General features: G+C 38.6%; 2 protein-coding genes across 2 annotated transcripts; one reads left to right on the top strand and one right to left on the bottom strand.

Annotated features, from left to right (window-relative positions):
* Nucleotides 1-4,178: 4,178 nt before the first annotated feature.
* Nucleotides 4,179-7,120, bottom strand: arl14ep (ADP-ribosylation factor-like 14 effector protein). Its single transcript, XM_083901079.1, has 5 exons — nt 6,961-7,120; nt 5,844-6,039; nt 5,490-5,618; nt 5,311-5,351; nt 4,179-5,035 (listed from the first exon to the last, which is right to left on the bottom strand). Exons 1-5 carry the CDS (start codon nt 7,029-7,031, stop codon nt 4,807-4,809), a joined length of 666 nt encoding a protein of 221 aa, XP_083757205.1. The 5' UTR covers nt 7,032-7,120; the 3' UTR covers nt 4,179-4,806.
* A 588-nt stretch (nt 7,121-7,708) lies between these two features.
* nr1h3 (nuclear receptor subfamily 1, group H, member 3) lies at nt 7,709-19,793 on the top strand. Its single transcript, XM_083900384.1, has 11 exons — nt 7,709-7,862; nt 9,842-10,036; nt 11,622-11,704; nt 12,611-12,850; nt 13,711-13,977; nt 14,067-14,272; nt 14,997-15,176; nt 15,633-15,732; nt 16,096-16,209; nt 16,887-16,981; nt 17,654-19,793. The coding sequence occupies exons 3-11, from the start codon at nt 11,662-11,664 to the stop codon at nt 17,798-17,800; spliced, it is 1,392 nt and encodes a 463-aa protein (XP_083756510.1). The 5' UTR covers nt 7,709-7,862; nt 9,842-10,036; nt 11,622-11,661; the 3' UTR covers nt 17,801-19,793.
* Nucleotides 19,794-20,157: the final 364 nt, after the last annotated feature.

Below are 20,157 nucleotides of genomic sequence, written 5' to 3'. Positions count from 1 at the left end.
ACATTGATGAATGGCACACTACATTTCTATAATATAGCCTCGCACACATTTTCATAAATGTGGAAATCTGCTGGTGTAGTTCCACCTCATCCACTATATATCCATGCAAGTGAACATTGTCTCACACCGAACTTCATGTGACTGGAAAATCAATGTCTAAACTCAAACTCAAGGTCTGGGGGCCAGATGTGGTCCGCCACGTCAGTTTATGTGGCCCGCGAGTGATTAATTGGTCTTAAAAATCTGTGTTAAAATAGGTCTATGCTGGTTTAAGCTATGCGTTGACCATAAACTACATTTCCCACAATGCATGGCGATTGAGTTACCCGCAAAGTGACGCATCCTGCCACTAGATCGCAGTGTATCATTGTATATGCATCATGCGATGAGTGAAATTGAATAAGTAATTAAGTACAGAAAGTTATTTAGCAATATGTTACAGAGTAGTTACCTTTATTTTACATTATATTTGGTTACATTTAGTTACATTTATTTTGCATGACAGTTACATCTGGCCCTTTGAGGGTAACCATTATGCTGATGCAGCCCTCAGTGTAAATGTGTTTGACACCGCTGGTCTAAATGATGCAGATAATGATGTGTGACCAGTGCAACATGCTTATTCACCACTTTGTTTTTGCTTAATCAGTATGGCATTTCTTGTCTACTTGAATAAGCATAATTCAACAAAATGTCAGAACCATTTTTAGACAAAATTAGCAAATTAAACACTTGTTAGCTCATACAGTATTACCAGCCAATGTTGTATTTTATCGTTATGTTCAGTGTATTCACCATGTAATAACAAAATCTGCCTCAAGCTGCCAGGAAGAGTAGAAATGTTTGGATTAAGCAAGTACATGGTATATTCTCTCACCCTTATGGACCAGTAATCTGCATGATTTTTAAAAAATGTAAAACAGATAAACATCTTATTATTTAAGAAACTAGGACCCGAAGTTGCACCAGGACAGAACTAATGACAACAAAGCTGCGACTATTGAGTGACGTAGTTGATACTAAATTCAAAAGAAGGTGCAGATTCCTGACTCTGCACATTGTTATTCTTTATTACCATGGAAAAACCCAAGGCCCCTCTGCTCATGACACAACACTAACCCATTAACGTGATGAACTGTTAATTACTGCTCTTGAAGTGTGACTGAACAACTCACCGGCTTTAACCTAACACAGTCTCCTTTGCTGTGGGCAGTGTTTATCATTTATTAACAATATAAATGTGAGCTGAATTAAAGGGTTCAGAGCTATTTTTCTTTTTTAATCATAATTCCAATCCATACACAGAGACCAAGGGAATGAAAGATAGATGCGGTGGACACAATAGTGTAATGATTTATTTTGTGTTTTAACTATAGGACCCATATGGAGGATTTTTTCCCCACATTTAAAAAGAAAAAAATTGCCAGCTCTAAAACATTAGATATATGCTTTCAATGACCATCAATTGGGATGAAAAATAATATAATTGTTGTACCGCTGTGAAACCAAATTTGAATTTCCCATTAATGGGTCAGGAATTCCACTGACTCATAAGAGACAGATTGAACAGAGATGATGCAGAGATTGTGATATTCTCACATTTATGGATCAACATCTTAGAAGAATATTGGAAATCATTCATATCTTTAATTTCCTACCCTTGTGTTAAAGTATAGTCATTACTATTTTGAAGCTTGACTTAAAATACAATGAAATCAAATTGCAGTCACGTTTAGATACTTCAGGGGACAACAATGAGAAGAAGAAGATGAGCTGAAGTCGTTTTTGGACAGACAAGTTTTAGGTTTGTTAACAGGCTGAAAGAAAAAGTTAAGATTTGTTAAGGCTGGCATGTGAAGATGGACTTGGCCCTAAGGATGCTGTGTGTGGTTGTTCTTTTCTTTACTAGATCACAGTATCATCAGTTTTTAGTCTCGAAGAAGCCAGAGGTGTGTAACCAGCAGAGGATGGATGTGACATACAGAGGCTGAGAAGGATAGAAATAAAGCAGCTGTATTGGCAGATAACAGGCCCAAACCAAACCATGGTGCTAAATGAATATCCCAAAGACATAATTTCTACTCTTAAGTCAAAATTGAATGTATCAGTCCCAAACCCTAAAGCAAAGGTTGTCGGATATTAATCTCTGCTAAAGTGAAAATATTCATTGGCCAACAGCATGCAAAGAAAACGTAATGGTTTGGGAAGAAGCCGGAGAACCCACGGGGAGAACATGCAAACTTCTTGCAGAAAGGCCCTTGTTCTAACCAGGGCTCAAAGTTGTTCCAACCGGGGCACAAACCTGGGAACCCAGGTCTTCTTGCTGCAAAGGCAAGAGCACTAAACACTACACCAACCGTGGGACCCACTTCGGATTCATTTTACTTAAAGGTCCCATATTATACCCTATTTCTCCATGTTAAACTAGTTCCCTGGTGTCCTAATGAAAATGTCTGTGACATGCTGGATGAAGCACCACAGCAGTTCAATCACCCTGTCAAAACAGCCCTGTTCAGAACGCTCTGTTTAGTAGTATCTCTTTTTAAAAATAAATAAATAAAGTAAAACAAAACTGAAGGGACAGTAAATGACATCAGCCACAGAGGCTACTGTGGCGTCATTACCTTGTTTAAGAAGCCCTGAGGTTTCGAAACAAACAGTTCAGCCACTGCTGAGAACGCTGTGTTTATTGCAATCTCGGGGCTCAGCGAGATCTCTGAAAATCCCGTAATAGTTATGTAAACAGCGGTTCTTCAGAACAGCCGATTGTCCTGCTCCGGGCACTAGTCCGGGCACATCCGGTTGCGTACATTGAACCGCAGAAGAGGAATAACGTCCGTTGTGGAGGTGTTTTACGAGCGACAGTGTCTTCTGACTCTGGGTCTGACTCCGGGTCAAAGTCATAAAAGGGACTGCAGTGAGGAGTCGTGACGAAGCTATTTTTAAACATTGTTAAAACAATGTTTTGATAATGAGTAGCAGTGCATCCATTGTTCCAGAGGGGGGAGCTGCGCTTCTGAGAGCTGGTGTGCTGAATATTACTGGCCAATCACAAGCCTCTGTCTTCTGGGGGTGAAAGTTCGCTCTGAAACATCGCGGCTGACGAACAGCGTTAGAAAAGAGGATTTCAATCGGCTCGTTTACAGCAACTAGGAGGTTTTTGACCATAAAAACAAGTTAATATATGTAAGTAGACCTCCATAACTAACATATGTGCAACAGGACCACTCTATGTGACCTGTAAACATACATGTTGACTCCTCAGTCACATCTCCAGTTCAGTGGGAACTCTTGCCAGCTCAGTGTCTGCTGACACATTAACTACTGTTCTTTAAGAGCTGCTTGTTTTTATCCAGCAGCTCCCTGGAGGTACAGTATGTTTTCTCTCCTCTCTAATGGCTGCCAATATAGAGATGGACATTTTATCAAGTTTACAGACGAGTCTGTGTCTCTCCCTCCTCTGCTGGAGGGAGAAAATGAAAGCAGTCACATAGTGGATGGCTTTGTATCAAGCGATGGATGTTTCTTTAGTATATATGTGGCACAACATGAATCTCTGCAATAAGAACAACAATTTGAGTTTGGAGGTACATTTCAGCTGCGGTGATAAATGACTTTCATTAGTATTAAAATGCTTAATTTATACATAGCTTTCAATTTGAGCTATTGTTTAAAATACACACAACATAATACATAATTAAGGCAAGAGCTCTTAGTGGAATCAAGGCCTTCTTGTTTTGCCAGACGTAATTCTGTGGAAATCCAACTCCCCATGCAAGAAAATAAACCAAACTTGGCACTTTGGTCCAATCCAAATTTGGCCCTACAAATTATTCAAAAACTGTAACGATTAATTGGACCTGTCCTCTCTCACATCTTTTTTACTTACTACACATTTCAATTGACTCCAAATTTGGGAAATTGGGATTTCAGTGCAGACAGGTGGTCATGAAAACGTTGATTATTCCCTCCTCTGCAGATGTTAAAGCAATTCAACAGTACAGTCTGTATAAAAAGTTTATTAACACATTTACAACAAAACAGAGAAAATCGGAATAAGATAATGCAAACTCAAAACGAGACAAGGGGTTCTCAATCCCCCACCTGTGGACCAATACTGGGCCTTGGACTGGGAGAAACAGAGCTGCAAAAACCCATAGAAAGCAAACCTACTGCATTGTGTTTATTTCAATTTACATTTTCCTGGAAATGTCAAACATTCTATACAAATGTATATTTCGCTGATAGTTAAGCACAGAGTGTTGTGTGTTTTGTATAGTGGATAAAGTTGAATTGTGGTTTATTAAAAAAGTCTAATATTTTGTTTATTGCCCACCGCTCTAGCCTCTACAGGCAGTGTTATGATCTGGGGTTGCTTCAGTCGGTCATGCATAGGTTCAGCAACATTATGCATGTTGAAAATTGAGTTCAACTGACAACCTAAATCTACTGAATGACCAGGTTTTAAAGCATATTCCAAGATGAAAATGCCAGGATTTATCAGACTATCAGGAAACATGAGTCATCTTTTTCACACATTGATTGACCACCACAGAAGCAACATCTGAAACTTATGGAATATGCTCTAGAGATCTTTACACGGTGGTACGTGTCTCCCACCATTAATACAAGATCTTGGTGAAAAATGAAGCGGACTGTTGTGACATTCCATAAGCCGCTGTCTGCTCCTTATTATCAAAATGCTCCTGCTTTAAACTGCATCACAGTCTTGAAAGTTTAAACCACTCAGAAACTTCCCAGAACCCCCCTGGTTCCATTATCTTCAAGCATTTAAGTACCTGGAAACTAAACTGCATACTTGTTCCGAATGATCTCTCCACCTTCAACCTCCACCTGCTCGTAAAGCCACTTCCGGTCACAGCGGCACTCTACCCCACACTTGCGTGAGCCGCATTCGGGACAGGGATAAAAGCAGCCCATACAGTCTACGTCCAGACAGTCACACATGTCAGCGTTGTTAGAGAGCAGTCGACCCTTGTTGTCGTACACTCTGCTTTTGGCCGCATTGCTCAGTCTGTAGGATCGAGACAAAAAAAGAAAAGTTTATGTTAATGATCTTAATGTGTGGTATGTTCTGTCTGTTTACTTACCTACTCATTACAACACAATCAAAATGTAAATCTACATCTGGCATCTAATACAATCACAATTAAGAATCACTCAGTGAAGGGTTAAGGCTTGTTGTCCTACAAAAACACAAATGAATATATACAGTAATAATATCAGACATGTGCCAATATAAATGATAAAACATAAAAATTAGTAAAAAAGACCCTCAAATTGTCTCACCTGTCAGACAGCTGTTTTCCTCCACGGCCACCTCGTCCACCCTGAAGCAAAAATAAATGTGTTTTTTTAAACTGAAGTAAAATTATCCCCACAGTGGATTGTGGTCAGCTTCATAAGGATGGAGTGGTGACATAGTTTTTTTTACCCACAGTCGAGGCAAATAGTTTCAGAAAACTCACCCTCATTCCTCCTCTTTTCTCCCTGCGTATATTGGCAGCTTCTCTCGCTCTGTCTTTGTCCGCTTGTGATCCCACTTGATTTACGGGGTTTGTCTCCTTTGGTACCACCACTCTTTTACGAAGTTCAATCTGCAGAATAATCACAGTCATAATCTATTATCACCGACCAACTTGTTTTGAAAACAAACTGCTGTCAAGAGAGGAATACTGTGTTTCCTTCCATCATTAGTCAAGAGTGTGCAATTCATTTTGAGAGCGTTTTGAACAAGAGTAGATGAAATCGACCATCCTGATGAAATAAGATGGGAATACAAGTCTGTAGAGGAAATGTCTAAATAATGTTGTTGCCCACACCTTTGATGAATCCTGTCCTTGGGCAAATTGGGTTGGCACAGCATCCTCCCTCAGAAACTGTTTACCATTGTAGTCTCTGAAGCAGTCAGTCCTGAAATGCTCTGAACACAGGCAGGTGTTGGATGTTGGGATGAAGTTTTTCATCCCCAGGCTGTGCACCCATTTGCTTGCAAGTTGAGGCTTGCTGAGTGGAAACCTGGCACACAGGAGAAAGGGGAGACAGATTTCATCCAGGCTGCCAACAGCATGCATAATTTTAATATTATGTGATTATTCAGACAATTTCCATTTATACTTCCATTACTGGACTTAGTGGGGGCCTGTGGCCTTTTTTGTTTTTAAACCATTAAATGGGTTGGCCTCACATGTTATAGACCATAAAAATCATTGAGTACCACCGATCAGCTGTCTTATCGTCCCAAAAACAAGGCAAAGGGGTGACTCAACCTTTACAGTAGCAGCAACTAGATGATGGAACGAGCTACCCACCCAACCTCTACACCAAAAAATTTTTTTTCTTTTTCAAATATCTATTTCTATTTCTTGGTTTTTAAAACAGAATGGGAATTGCGTGGCGTTTGTCTTTTAATTTAAGTTTTTTAATTACTGTCTTTATTTAAGTGCTTTATAAATGGCGGAGATTTTATTATTTCAAGCCAACTTTAATACTTATTAAAACAAACTCCACAGTTATACAGTGCATGAAAAAAGAATATTGCACAGGGTTGTACAATCATTAACTTATTTTCACCCAACTTTGGCAGGACAGTTTGCACAGTAGCATGGCGATTTTCAAAGTCAACAACGCGATTCGCAAAAACATATTACAATCCCAGTAAAGATGCCACACGAAATTATTTAAAGATGTTAAACTGAGAGTCTGTATAGTCTACGACTGTAGTAGCTACGAGACTTCAAGCTAACGTTAGCCGTGAATTAGTAGCCAGGACGTGATAACTGAAGTCCAAAAAACAAACTTTGAATTAATGTTAAAATTACAAATGTTACTACTGACACTGCTTTAACATTTGTTCGTATCCATTTCTATCCGGTGTGTTTTATCATACAAAGATTACAGTTAAGATTCGGTGCCTCTGCTCCACCGGTAAACACTTACCTGTAAAATCTTATTTCCGACCCTTTGACAAACTTGTTGTTACACCCGGCTGCCGCACAAATCACCGGCATTTTATCCTACTTATATGTGTGCAATAATCCAGAAAAACGCTGTAAACGCGAAGGAAAGGGAGGAAACGTGTCGTCTCAAGACTGTTTTTCTTTTGCTTTTTCTTCTTCGTTTGAAATAAGTGAGTGTGCATTTACTTCCACTTTAGACCCAACTGCCCTCTGGCGGCAGCGCAGATTGTCACACTGTACAAGTGTAATGATTGTGTAGATTAGATATTACATCTGGACAATGCAGTGTTCTTATTTTACATGAACTATTAAATGTCACTAAATTTTAAAATTAAATGAACGTTTATTTTTGAAACAAAGAACTGACAAATCCAAAAGCCTTGAATTTTTTTTTTTTTTTAACTAGTTTTGAATGCACATAACCTCTGTTTGTCGATGTTCCCTGTTTGTTTCTCGTTACATACTCTTTTAAAAATATATTTTACTACCCAGCCCCAGAATAGGCTCCAATAATAAATATCTTAATTGACTTATTGTGAGCGTATTGTTTTTTTTTTGTTTTTTTTTTAATCATTATTATCTTAAGTATTTCCAGTAGATGGCGGCAATGCACATTTAAAGATTGTTGTCCAGCGCTGATAAACTTAACAAAAGAAGAAGTGAAACGTCCACCCCTCACCATGAATACCACCATCACCCACACACCCGCTTCCTGCTGCTGTCGCAGCCTGAGCCGCTGGATCACATGACACTGGAGTAAGCTGGCTAGCTTAGCGAGCTAACGCTAGCCTCGGTTGTCAAAGCCGCTGTCAACAACGTACCAAGACCGGACGGAGTACCTTGGTCCCGCTAAGAACAACTTTGAAACTCTTGAAGTCACCGGCAAGTCAACAATTTTACCTGCTTCATTAATACGTGTAGTATGTTAGCTAAACTAGCGAAGCCGAACTTGATAAAAAGGGAGTTCCTTTCGAGTGCGGCTGCGTTACGCTAACGTTAACAATTCCGGCCTTGTTTCTGGTCTGTCATGAAGCTAATCTAACCTGACCTCCCTCAGACACATTGTTCTAATGATCCCCACCAGCAGTGACTGACACAATCAAATATTGTTAACGCGGGACAGACAATATCGGAATGGGTCGACGAAGGTATTGCTAACTGCGTGTTATTACATCTGCTAACTTGCAACACTTGTTAACAAACTAACTTGGCTAATGTTAGTAAGGAGTCTGTAGCCAGTAAAACCACGATATTTAGCCATCGTACGATAGTGACAGCTTCAACGCTGTCACTATCTTAAGTTGTCACAGGAGTTTAAAGTCACCATTTGCTCTTCTTGAGTGGCAACAAAGCTACCACAGTTGCGTAATTGCATTGTTTATTAGCTGACAACTAACTAGCTAGTCAACTCACAAGTATAATAGAGTGTCATTGCCTTTTTTTCATTAATCATCAGGTCCAACCCCAGGGGGGTTTCTTGTATTTGTGCCCGATTAGTCCTCTATGTTGATGTGCACAGACTGTTTTCAGTTGTTAGATAACCTTTATCCCTATCATATTGTATTAACCTTGCATGACTGCACCCCCCTGAGCAGAGGTCCCCAGGCAGGAGAAGTGAAAACACTGGGTGGGTCTGCAGAGCCTTAAAGTACTCCATGTACTTCTCCTTCTTCTTCCAGCAGTGTCGTGATTTTAAAGCCAGAAAGCACTGACTCTTTGCTTTCACACCAACTTGTTGCTGAGTGGGTTTGTCCCCATTTTCTTCAGCATGGGGTGTTTCATCCATCCTTACCTTGAGAGTCTGAGAAAATGAAATTTCCCACTAACAGTAATGCTGACAAGAATCACAAATTATTCATAACCGTTATGAAATCCCCACAACCCATGGTCTCAGACTGATAGTCTGCTAGTCATTGCTGCATTTCCTTTCAGGCTTTTTCAGGTTTATTTTTATTGTCCCCAGAATATATTTTTCTCATTAAATCGGAAACCAAATCCTTGCATCGATGATGTTGCGTTATCATCTGGAGTGCTCTACCAGCCCGTCACATTCTTTCTTTCTTTCCATTTCATGTCCTTTTAAATAATCCAAACAGATTGTTTGAGTCGATGACGTGTTTGATACGAACCATGTCTTTTAGGCTTTGTGATAAAGTTTACATTGACTTGTGAGTAATTAGAAGCTATAGGTCTGTTTTAAATGGTTTAGATCTATGTTAATGGATTGAGCAAGTCAATTATCTAACTGTTTTCTGTAGTTAGTTATACCACCAACAAGTTTCAAAATCGTTGGTTTTATTCTGTGTTTAATTATTTTTATTGGTGCTTCATTTCCAGTCCTGTGAGACAACATGCACATGGACAAAGGTGACTGACTGATAAGACGTAAGGGACATTGGACTTGAGTAGAGAGTTCATGGTAGGGATGACATAATGTCATAGGAAGAGTAGAAATGTTAAATAACCAAAGAATGTGTATTCACTTTACAAAGTGGTTAGTAGATACAAATAGTCTATAAAACAGACAGTAGTATTGCTTCAGATCCAAATGTAGACTACACATTATGTTCTTCAATTCTGACATGACTTTCATTGTTGTTTTGTAGTTCCTCATAATGTGGATGTAAGGTTAAAGTCTGCCTTTTTTAGTTGAATGAGAAAAGAAGGTGTTGTCCATGTGGGTTTGTCTGGTTTGCGGCTGTTTTTAGTAAGATCGGTTGCTTTAATTCTCACAGTGAAAGGTTGGAGCGCCGCAGCCCTGTGGGGAGTAAGAAGCTAGGCAAATGACCAATAGTAACCTTTTGTGTTTCCTCTTTCCTCCCTCCACCCCCTCGTGTTTTTTTTCCTCCGGTCTCCCATAGGGCATTGTGGAAATCAACTTGTCTCGCTCTCTTCATGATATCAAGTCATTAAACGTCCACCTAGTCAGTCACAGTGGTTTTGGCACCAAGGCTCTACAGGCAATCAAGTGATCTGTCAGCGCGGGTACATCGACAGAGGTTGTGGATTCACATGTCAAGATGGATGGGCGATAAATAAAGACATCCACTTCAGAGGTAAGGTCAGTCCAACACTGTGCTTGTCAAAGTCACTGAGGCAGATTCATTTCAGCTAAAGAGAGATTTTAATCACAAGGTGATCCTTGTACTTTTATTTAAGGATTCACTGGTGTTATTTAGCAAGAACACTGCTTTTACTGTTTAATGCTGATATTTTAAAGACATATATGTCATAGACATGCTTTTCTATGCAGCTAAAAACAGCACATTGCCATTCAAGTGAACATAGTCAACTATTATTATAAAAAAAAAATCCAGAAGCTGTCGGTGCAACTTAAAACCAACTAGTGTTGTCATTACAACTTCTATTGTGAAAGCTTTTATCTTAGACTACAATGATCCCCTCGCTATCTCCTTTTCACTGGTGTTGTGTCTGTTTGTCTGTTATGCAATTCAATGAATTATTCAGGAAATAATATGCAAATAAATCTACCTGGAGAACGCAGCGTATTCATATATTCATGGCATTGAATTGTATGCATTTGTAGAACTTGTAAGATATTACCAAAGTATTTTATTGTGCCTTTATTTTCTTTAGTTATACTGTATATAGGACACGTATAACAATAATTATTAGATCCATCTCAATAGTCTTTGTCTTGTCCGTTGATTTATTTTTAACACTGATTAGAGTAATCTATGTATGTCATTTCAAACAGGGATTATGTTGAGTATTTGTTGCTTATAAACAACAAATAAGTAAAATCACAGTATAGTGTTAGTGCAAATAAAGTAGAACAACAAATAAAACCTTTCTCTGGGTTCTGTGAGGACAAAATTATTTTGGACATTGTGATATGAGATGAGGGAAGGGTTTGTTATTCTTTACCATACGACCCTATTTCTGAAACAGATTTATTCACTTTCTTTTCGCCACTCTTGATAAGTACTTGCTCATTGTGGTTACAGTCTCTGTAGTATTTTAAAGCCTCGACTTTACTGTGTAAATTAAATATCAAGTAGTTGATTCTTGTAAATTCAGTGAGAAAGGCATTCAGGCAAATGGTATTGAACTGATTTTTAAGAAGATGCACACTTGACAGTCTAATTGTGTATCGGTCCCACAATACTACATATTAAATATAGAGAAATGAACCCACAATACAGACTTTACATTTAGTAAAAGAATAAACAAGTACAGTTAGTTTAAAACAATAGAGGCTAATTTGCTCAAGGCATTACACACATTTTTACACTACATACATAACCAGATTCTGTGTCTTTTAGGAATGCTAAGAATGGCCAATATTCGTGTATTGGGAGTCTGCTGAATCAGTTCCCTGAAATGCACATGACAATCTTTCAGTTCTGCTTTTATGGTCTGTTGGCTTTTCTGCTCCCACAGAAAGCAGGGTTAGGGTTCTGTGGCGATTCCTCGACTTTAAATTAAAAATCCACCTAATAACAGCAATCTGCCATGTAAGAAAACAGTATGCATTTGCTGTTATTTACCTACACTCACATTTGAATCACTGGTTGCAATGTCTTTACTGTTAATTGAGAAAGTGTGGTACGCTTAATTTTACTTCAGGAGATTTGGCACCGTAATCAAATATGATTTTTTTTATATTGTTTTTCACAGGTACAGGTTGATTTCGTAATGACAAGCTGCTGTGCAGAAGATGTCCAAGCTGTCTGTGACTGATATCCCAGATGTTGGTCATGGTAAGAAGAGCCTCTTTTATATTTTAGTCTCAAGGCTAATTCTCTAACTGTGACTCAGTCTCAACCTTGTTTATCTTTACTGTATATTTTAGGAGTGGGTAGATTCTGTTCTTTGCATTGTTTTACCTGTTATTTTGTCTTTATATTGTACAAAAAAAATCTAGGTCATAGATGGAGTCGTCTATAAAGTATTTTTTGTGGCACATGGCTGTTTTCATTTCCTCACTCTTCTAATAAATAGACATTAAGTTCTGAGATCAAATGAAATTATTCTAAAATCACAGGCAGAAAAAAATGCACTAAATTGAAACTTAAAGTACATGATGTGTGGACAATTGTAATTAAAACCTCAACATTAGAAAATATTGTATATCATGGTTATGTAATTTAATGGTTGATATTATGAATAGTAATGAATAAAAATATGTATTCTTATTTTGAAATGGCATTCTCTGTTTGTGCCAACTGGCTAATGGTGAAATATAATTTCACCATTATGGTCACATAGTGAAGCTTTGTTTTAAGTGTAACTGTGTTATAAGTGCAGTGCTACAGAATGTATAGAACTGTACTTTAAGTCAAATCTGAGCCAGCAGGAGGAGATAGAGGACAGCTACACACACACACCAAACTGAAAAAAAGTTCCACTCCACCCCAAAACACAGAAACAGTGACACCATTGTGATTAATGATTGTGTGAAATCTTAGCATGATGCTTGTAATCCAGCAGCAGTGGCAAGTGTAGGAGAAACACTAAATCGTATTTATTCCATAACTTGTGCTTTGTATGCATATTTCTGTTGTGTGCAATCTTTTGACTAGCATTTGTCAGGAGTGGGTTTTGGACAATGGCCAAAACTGATACCCACTTGTAGCGTGACGTTTGTTTCTCATCTCATCCATCAGATGAGAGTAAGCTTGAAGGGACCGCTGAGCTGCAGCTGGACTGCATGGTTGAGGAGAGCAGTGGGAGCTCCACAGTAAAGCCTGATGGTCTGCTGTCGCTGGCTGACCTCCCCCACCGCAATGACTTCCACGTTCCTCCTCACAACGGGCCTTCACTGACGGAAATGAGCAGCCCTCTGCCGGTAGAGCCGGGTGACATCAAGCTCGATCCGGCTGCAAATGACACATCCGCCAGCATAGGTGAGAGTCAAGTACTTCCATCCTATCCTTATTTTATATGACTTTTAATAGAGTAGTTTTCTTCTTATGAAACTGAATTTAATTCAGTTTCATATTTTATTACTTAAATGGCACACATTTTTAGGAGTGTCTCATTATGAATCTGAAAAACTAGTCCTCTGTTAATATTAAGATGCTGCCATTAACCATCATTGAAAACAGCTCTTCTGAAAATTACTCAGTCTACACTCTTAGAAATAAGGGTTCCAAAAGGGTCCTTTTACAAGGGCTGAGGTTCTACCTGGAACCATTTGCTTCTAAAAAAAAAATCCTTACCCCAAAGAAAGGGTTTTTCAAGGGTTCTTGGTAACACTAATGGTTCCAGTAAGAACCATTTTGATCCAGAGAATCCTTTTAAAGACCCTGTCCTGAATAAAGGGTTTTAAAAGGGTTCTTGGTGGAACCCTCCAAAAGGGTTTACTCTAACTAACTACCCTAACCACCCTAACCCTAACGCTGGAGCCAAAAAAGGGTTCTCCTATGAGGACAAGCTGAAGAACCTTATGGTTCTACGAAGTTTTATTTCTAAGAGTGTAGCTTTGATCAGGATTCGGTGAAATGGTGATTGCACTACGATGACACTGTCCCAGACTGCAGAATGGTGCTATCAGATATTCTTTTACAGTAACATTTATACCTACAACCAAATGCAGCGCTACCTGTTGGCCTATGTGCTAATACCATCATACATTTTGTGTAGAGAAGAATCAGTATACCGGATTCATTTCTAGATTTCTGAATTGTTGGATTGCAATATACTATAAGTGCAGGCTGGATAATGATGCTGCCTTGGTTTATGACCTAATTTTCTGTCTGTATAGGTGGTCAGCCAGTAAAGAGAAAGAAGGGTCCTGCTCCCAAGATGCTGGGCAATGAGGTGTGCAGTGTATGCGGTGACAAGGCCTCTGGTTTTCATTACAACGTTTTGAGCTGTGAAGGCTGCAAGGGCTTCTTCCGACGCAGCGTCATCAAAAGTGCTCAGTACTCCTGCAAGAACAATGGGCGCTGCGAAATGGACATGTATATGCGTCGCAAGTGCCAGCAGTGCCGCCTGCGCAAGTGTCGCGAGGCGGGCATGTTGGAGCAGTGTGAGTTACTTGGTGCAATGCAGAATATTCAGATTTGAGATCACGAGAATGGAGCTTCAATCGAGATGTGCGTCCTCTTTGACCTGCAGGTGTCCTCTCTGAGGAACAAATCAGACTAAAGAAGATGAAGAAGCAGCATGAGGAGGAGACGGCCCGCACGTCCACAGTCGTCACCCCCACACCTCCACTGGAAATGGCCTCGCTCGAGCCTCAGCAACAAGAGATGATCGAGAAGCTGGTGTCCATGCAGAAGCAATGCAACAAGAGGTCTTTCCTTGACCGACCAAAAGTGACTGTAAGTGAACGTCTCACAGAACAGATTTGTTAGATTGGTTGTTCAAACTGTCCTGTAATATTAACCAAATATTGACCAATGTGTTTGTTTACTCAAACAACCATTGTATTGCAGCTTCTGCACGTGTATCACTTAATTCAGCAGGCTACAGGCTAACTATTGCATTGTATGTATTTCCAGATTGTCTGCTATATTATTGTTGTATTTTATTGTACATGGTATTTCTTTTCATTTTATTGCCGATTTTACCGTTTTATTTATATCTGTATAGCTCTTGTTTTCACTCTTGCTGTATTCTATCCTACTTTGCATGGAGAATCTGGAACAAAAACAATAATTTATAGTCTTCTAATTCTGATTCTACACCTGAACATATTAAAGAATAACTTCAAAATGATGTTCAGTTTGTAGTGGGAATGATTTTTTGTTATGTTACTGAACATTAGCTTTACTTAAGGAATACATAATGTTATGGTAGTTTTACTGCTATAAAAAAAGCTATATATAAGCTGCTATAGAATAGTTTAGTTTCTGTGTGACTGCTGATGTGGGCGGGCACACACAGTCGCATACATCTGTTTTGCTGAAATCCCTTTAGAATAGAATTTGGATTTAATCTAAAATATGTAGTGGTGTCTGCCTCTGCAGCTTTGAAAGTCATACTTTCCCTGGTATGACTTGTTTACTACACGTATTCATGCTGTTTTGTGTATGCATCTTACAGCCTTGGCCACAAAGTCAGGACCTGCAGAACCGAGAAGTGCGTCAGCAGCGGTTCGCTCACTTCACGGAGTTAGCGATCATGTCAGTCCAGGAGATTGTGGATTTTGCTAAGCAGCTTCCCGGTTTCCTGGAGCTCACGAGGGAGGATCAGATCGCTCTGCTCAAGACGTCGACGATTGAGGTTTGTTGTGATTTATGGAGACGCTCAAAAAACAACTTTTTCATCTCAGAAACAGACTCTAGGCCTGTTGGCCCCAGATAAGTCACGTTGTATTGCTTAGAGTGACTTTGCACACAACAACCTTAACACGGCCTTAGCATTGTTATCTTTGCTTCGTGAAACATGTAACAGAAAAATGTATGAAATGTATTAAAAAATCATGGAGTTGCTGAATTATTTATATTCCAGTAAGAGTAGAATAAACATATCTTTTGTTTTTAGCTCCTTTCATGATATTGGAAGAATACATATTTAATGCGTGTTGATTCTTTGTGATTTTGTTGTTGACATTTTTACTCCTCAGCATTGCTGTCAAATTTTTTTTTGACATCTTTGCATATACAATACCTATGCAATGTCTTCGTTATTCTGTACGCATGTATTTATAATCCATTCATCTATGCGTGTCTCTGTCAGATCATGCTGCTTGAGACATCTCGGCGGTACAACCCTACGATTGATAGCATTACATTCCTGAAGGATTTCAGCTACAATAAGGAGGATTTTGCCAAAGCAGGTGCATGTGCTCATTTAATTGTTTTGATTGAGTTTATTTTTAATGTTTATTGAAAAGGGACAGAGCGGATTAATGGACAAACAATAGAATTCCATAATACAGCAATTCATACATAACACAGATAATTATATTTGATCGCCCATGACAACACAATTACTGTTAAAAATATGTCAAATCGAATTTCAAATACAACCTGTTTAAATTAGACTGCTGTATCTTGATGTCATAAAAAAGGAACATTTGATTTGATTTGATGTAATTGATGAGTGAACTAAAACAGGTATATAATAGGTATATTAATGCTACAGCTGCCCCACATTTCCTTCTGTTAAACTTTTTTTTTTTACTCTCTTTCTCTCTCAGGGCTTCAGTTTGAGTTCATTAACCCCATCTTTGAGTTTTCGAAAGGAATGAATGACCTACAGTTGGACGAGGCCGAATATGCTCTGCTCATTGCTATCAACATCTTCTCTGCAGGTCAGGATTCATTCATTCATTCATTCATTCATTCATTCATTCATTCTACTCTGCAGAGAATCCACAGTGTTGTGGCTCAAATAGAAACATTTATGTAAAGCTAATAAATCCTACACTAGGGCTGAACAATATGACCAAGAGTGCTATGCAATTTCAGCAGCTTTTTTTATATATTGAACATTTTTTCATGTTTGTGTCGAAGTGTTTCACAGTTGCATTTAATATCACATATTATGTTATATATAATATATAACTACTACATAGAGTATATACAGTCATATTACATGTAAATGTGTCTTTATGTCAATATCTGTACACTTTAAGCCTTTTGTATTGTTATATAGTTACTGAATTTAGGAATATGGAATTATTTTTAGAACCATTTAATCCGTCAATTATTTTTTCAATTAATCAATTAGATTTTTGGTCCCTAAAATGTTGAAAAAGTTGAAAAATAATTGTCGAAAACACTTTATTGAATATGATTATCAGATTTGTTGGAGAATAGAGATTAACTTAATCATCAACTAATAGATTCATTGCAGCAGCCGTGATTTAATTATTACTGGGTCCTATGCTCATGCTGTAAGACAAACAGACTTTTTATACTTGCAGAAAACGTTTGAGAAACCATAATAACAAGCATCTCTTTCTTTTGTTCTGTGGAATGTGTTCAGATCGGCCAAATGTGCAGGATCACGATCTGGTGGAGAGGCTGCAGCAACCATATGTGGACGCGCTGCGCTCTTACATCATGATAAAGAGACCGCATGTAAGTGCAGAGTGGTTTCCCTAACCTGCTGTCTTGTGACCAGCAGTGTGTCAGCATAACCCGGTAACTGTCATAAGGACAAGCACATTGGGTCAGGCCTGAGGTTAGAAGTGTTCTTTGTTCAGATGTCACAAGAGCAGCCATGTGTTAAATGAGAAAGGACATAAAGAGAGCTTTGTACCTGCAGAGCAGCCATCTAAATAATTTGTTGCTGCAATTTTTACATGTCTTAACTAACAGATGAAGGCCCCGTCCTATTTCTTACCCTTACAATTTCCACTCGGTTTGGAGTGCCCTCAACCGCAACCCTCGTCGAGGGAAGTGGCTTCCCTATGGAATTAGGACACCACTTTATGCAAATTAGCGTAGCGAACGTAAAGAACGTGCTAACCTACGTCACATGTCTATTCGCAAAGCATCATGGGTAATTTCATCTTCCACTTCGTTTTAAGCCTGTATCAGAGCGCACTACATTTTGAGGGTTGATTATAATGGCAAAATTGCACTCCCCCTTGCTCCCCCCTACATGTGAACGCGCAAAATTTAGCGTTAGGGCAAAAATTTAGGGTTATTGTTAGCATTGGGGCGGGGCCTAAGTCAGATGTAGGCATAAGAAAAATGTCTTTTTACATTTTTACCTACTTACTCTTTTTTTTGCGATGATTTCCACAGGATCATTTGATGTTCCCGCGTATGCTGATGAAACTAGTGAGTCTCCGTACACTAAGTAGCGTCCACTCGGAGCAGGTTTTTGCCCTTCGCCTTCAGGACAAGAAGCTTCCCCCGCTGCTCTCTGAAATCTGGGACGTCAATGAGTGACTGCAAACCTGATGCTGCACTCCTTGTTGTCCCCCCCTCCATTTCTTCTTCTTTCCTTTTTTTTTATAAATCTGACACAGACAAGGTATCACACAGAGACTGGTTTAAACCTTGAGATTCTATTTTCTTGTGAGAGGAAAGCATCATTGCCCTTTGCTCTCAGACAGACCGCTAACTTAAGAGTTCATCAGGAAAAAAAAAACGTGGACACTGAGAAGGGATTTTGGTTATTCTTCCTTTTATGTAGATGCTGATATGATTGTGGCAATATTAAATACCAGCATCCGGCTCTTGAAGTTGTTGTTTATCTCTGATTTTAATATTTGTTGAAAGTAATGTCAATCTGTTAGTGCGGTTCTGTACTTGTCCTATAAAAAATTTACGAGAACGTTGAGAAGACGTTGTCGGCTCTGGCTGCGTCACAGCTGTACATTCGGTTAAAATGGGGGATTTGCAGCGGTGCAATAGGTGGAAATGAAACCAGAGTTGGGCATGAGTAGAGTCATATCTGCTAGTCACTTTATTAATGTTTGAGTGAAATAGTAGGTCACCCGGATTTTATTGTGCTTTGTGATACGGCAACAAATAGCTATTTTTTAAGAAATCAAACCGTTTGTGCAGTTGCTCAGGAAAAGTAATGTGAAGTAGACCTCTGTGAATAAGGTTTTTTTTTATTATTAATTAAGACAACTTAAGTTTTCTTCCACATGCATAAGGGACCCTTTTGGTCATTTATAGATGTCCATTAACTTTCATGTAAAATTGTATATTTATTTTCACAAGAAAAAATTAGTAGATTGCACACATGGGATGTATCCATAGGATTGTACAATCACATACTAACGCACAAGAGAACGTAAAATTGCAGGTGACCGGCAGAGTGTGCCCTCATTTACGAGAAATGTTGATGTAACAAAAACATTTTTAACACACAGAACACTGGTACCTTGAAAGAAATAGTCGGTCCCAAGTGTCTTCAAATTTTTCTGTAAAGATGAACTGCTGTTTATAAAAGGCAAAGTCAGTCAAACCATCTCTGTGAGCCCTCGTTTTCCTGATAAATAAAAACCCATACTCACAAAAGTTCTTCATGAATCGAACCAGTGAGATGCGATTTTCTTCATTTCATGACGGTACAGTAGTTTGAAGTTGATCACAAGGTGTGGAAAAATGTGCAAGAGACGGTTCCTATAGGATATAGAGAATGTCGGTAAATACTATTGTCTGATTACCTTCTGTGTGCTCTGCACAATATGCTTGAATAGTTCGGATGTTGGAATGCTAAAATCAAACTTAAAATCTTCATTACAGAGCAGAGTAAAACAACAATTTAAATTAATGTTAACAATGAATGTAACAGATCTAAACGTTGATATTAATTCTACCATTCTCATGCATTTTTCCTTGCAGTGTGTAAGAGTTGCAAAATGTAGTCTTGATTCATACGCCTGTGTCAGGAAGGAAACATTACTAACATAAATCTGATAGAGGTTATTTTTTACATGTTTCCATTGATATAGTGAAATAATGGCCAGTTGATAAGCAGACCATTATATACATGGTTTTGTCATCTTTGATCTAGCCAGATTGGTGATCACTGGCAGGTACTACAAAATACTATGGGAAGGCTAAATTATTACAAATGCTTGTACTTACAGAAGTCCGACTGGAGAGATTTCCTCCCCCCCAACCGGTGCTTTTAAAGACAAGACGTGATGCTGCAGTTTCCTTTCCATCTGTTGCACGGCCGATTGAAAAGTAGCTTCAAGTAAATGACACTGAAATCGGCTTAAAACCATACCAAGTGATTTGTATGACAGATTTCATGCAACATGAATGTTCTTATGCTGCACGTTGATCAAAAAAAAGCAGAAGTGGTTGGCTCTTAAATCGTTGTTTCTTGGTGTTCGTGTTAATAAGGTAATGCTGTAGGTATCAGTTCATTGTATACTGTATATACTGACAACTGATCTCTTTTAATACCTGTCCTCAAAGGGTGACACTGTAAAAAAAAAAAAGAAATACTGATGATATAGAAATACAAACCTATTTTAATACATGTAATTCCTGAAGACTTTCTGTTTTGTATGCTCAGTATAAATTAAAGCAATGCTGTAGTGCTAATCGTTTGGAACTAGAATTACTTGTGTGCTGATCATACTTTACAACAGATGATGTTCAGGGATTGACTGCATAATACTCAGATTTATTTGATGTTCAAATAGAGCACTCTCCATGATGTTGTCACGTGTGGTTTAAAATGACTCCAGAAATAGACCTGTGGTCAAACCAGTTTGATTTGTTTGGCTTTGCAAAATGTCAATACCTTACTGACCTTTTATTTGGTTTTGATAAAA

This window comes from Microchirus variegatus (genome assembly GCF_963457635.1).
Source record: "Microchirus variegatus genome assembly, chromosome: 14".
Classification (NCBI taxonomy): Eukaryota; Metazoa; Chordata; class Actinopteri; order Pleuronectiformes; family Soleidae; genus Microchirus; species Microchirus variegatus.
This window is presented reverse-complemented; position numbering and strand designations above follow the sequence as displayed.

What these genes read in the sequence shown, in the direction of transcription:
- arl14ep (XM_083901079.1), bottom strand. Translation starts at nt 7,031, where the DNA reads ATGCCGGTGATTTGTGCGGCAGCCGGGTGTAACAACAAGTTTGTCAAA. An exon ending in TCGGAAATAAGATTTTACAG is followed by an intron (nt 6,040 to 6,960) that starts GTAAGTGTTTAC and finishes CCTGTGTGCCAG; the next exon opens with GTTTCCACTCAGCAAGCCTC. An exon ending in AAGGACAGGATTCATCAAAG is followed by an intron (nt 5,619 to 5,843) that starts GTGTGGGCAACA and finishes ATTATTCTGCAG; the next exon opens with ATTGAACTTCGTAAAAGAGT.
- nr1h3 (XM_083900384.1), top strand. Translation starts at nt 11,662, where the DNA reads ATGTCCAAGCTGTCTGTGACTGATATCCCAGATGTTGGTCATG. An exon ending in GGAGGATTTTGCCAAAGCAG is followed by an intron (nt 15,733 to 16,095) that starts GTGCATGTGCTC and finishes TTTCTCTCTCAG; the next exon opens with GGCTTCAGTTTGAGTTCATT. An exon ending in TCATGATAAAGAGACCGCAT is followed by an intron (nt 16,982 to 17,653) that starts GTAAGTGCAGAG and finishes TGATTTCCACAG; the next exon opens with GATCATTTGATGTTCCCGCG.